The 1,426-nt window shown below is 67.9% G+C and overlaps 1 protein-coding gene across 1 annotated transcript in view; it reads right to left on the reverse strand.

Annotated features, from left to right (window-relative positions):
- Positions 1-1,237: 1,237 nt before the first annotated feature.
- EMIHUDRAFT_437128 (hypothetical protein) overlaps positions 1,238-1,426 on the reverse strand; it is a gene marked incomplete at its 3' end in the record, with an annotated part of 2,156 nt that continues 1,967 nt past the window's right edge. Inside the window, exon 3 of the mRNA XM_005765949.1 lies at positions 1,238-1,392. Coding sequence (XP_005766006.1) covers positions 1,238-1,392 — 155 coding nt within the window. The remainder of the gene's footprint in view (positions 1,393-1,426) is intronic.

The raw sequence follows: 1,426 nt of genomic DNA on the forward strand, positions 1-1,426 counted from the left end.
CGGGGAGAGGCAGGAGGAGGAAATGGAGAGGGCGACGCGCCTTCGCTCGTCCGAGGCGAGCTGCGCCACCTAAGGACATGTCTCGGACATGTCGTGGATGTGTCCTGGACATGTCCGGTGGTGTGCCGCTCGGCGAGCCGTGCGCGTACCTCGGAGGAGGCGACCGCGGCGGCGGCGGCGGCGGCGGTGGGCTGCGCCTCGTCCGCCCGCGCCGCGTGCTCGCTGGAGCGGCGAAGCACGTAGAGGCACATGTGCCTGGGTTGTGCATACGCCAAGCCTCGGGGCGGGAGGGCGGTCTCGTGCCGTGTCTTCAAAGCAGCGCGCGAGTACTACGAGGGGTGCGGGTGCAGAGGATGCAGCGGGAGGCGGCGGGTTCCAGTCGAGGACGTGTCCGGTCAAAACCGTGAGCACGTGCTTCCGCTTCTAGGCACATGTGCGTGTGCAGCGCCAGCACGCGGTGGAACATGAACTCCTCGGGAGGCGCGCCCAGCACGCACGGCGCCTGTCCGGCCCAGGCGAGACATGGGCGAGACATGGGCGAGATATGGGCGAGATATGGCGAGATATGTCCGGCCCAGGCGGGGGGGAGGGGGGGCGCGTGGCGGGGCAGGGAGACGAGAGAGGCAGAGGCGTGGTGGGCGGTGTGCCCCGCATCTAGGGGCGAGGGATGGGGAGATGCGGGGAGATGCGGGGAGATGCGGGGAGATGCGGGGAGATGCGGGGAGATACGGCGGGAGAGCATCCGGCATCTAGGGGCGAGGCGCCAGCAGCGGCGCTCCGTAGCGCGTGGGGAGGTCGGGGTAAGCGGTGGTGAAGGCGAGGTTCCACGAGACGTAGAGGTCGCGCCATTGCCTAAGGGGGGGAAGGCGAGAGAGAGCGGGAGATACGGGGAGATGCTGGCGACGTTCCACGAGGCGTCCAGGCTGCTCCACTGTGTGTCTGCGTGTCGCTCGCGCGTGCCGTCATCTCCTGTCTAGCGTCCACCCATACCGCGCTCGTGTCCGGTCCGAGCCTGTGGCTGCTCCTCGCCTTCCTCTCTATCTAGCTCCACTGCCTTGCCAGCGGCATGTGCATGCGCACCGCTCGGCGGCGGTCCCCCGAGAGGGTCGCGCCTACCGTGAGGAGTACCGTGAGGAGACACCACCATGGAGAGGCGGGAGGACGGCGTGGTGCAGAGAGGCTTCAGAGCACCGCGTGAAGGACGGGGGGGGGGGGGGGGGCGAGTAAGTGAAATACAGCGGAGTACGGTCGAACACAGCTGAGTGCGTGTCCTCTCGAGCGCAGGCTTTGGAAGAAGACAAAGAGCACGTCTTCCGCTTCTAGGGCGACGCGCCACGGCCCGGCGCCCCGGCGGACCCCATGCCGGGCGAGGCGAGGGAGAGGGCGAGGCCTAATTAAATAGTAATCAAAGAGTATTTGGCGGACC

Source organism: Emiliania huxleyi, assembly GCF_000372725.1.
Source record: "Emiliania huxleyi CCMP1516 unplaced genomic scaffold EMIHUscaffold_53, whole genome shotgun sequence".
NCBI lineage: Eukaryota > Haptophyta > Isochrysidales > Noelaerhabdaceae > Emiliania > Emiliania huxleyi.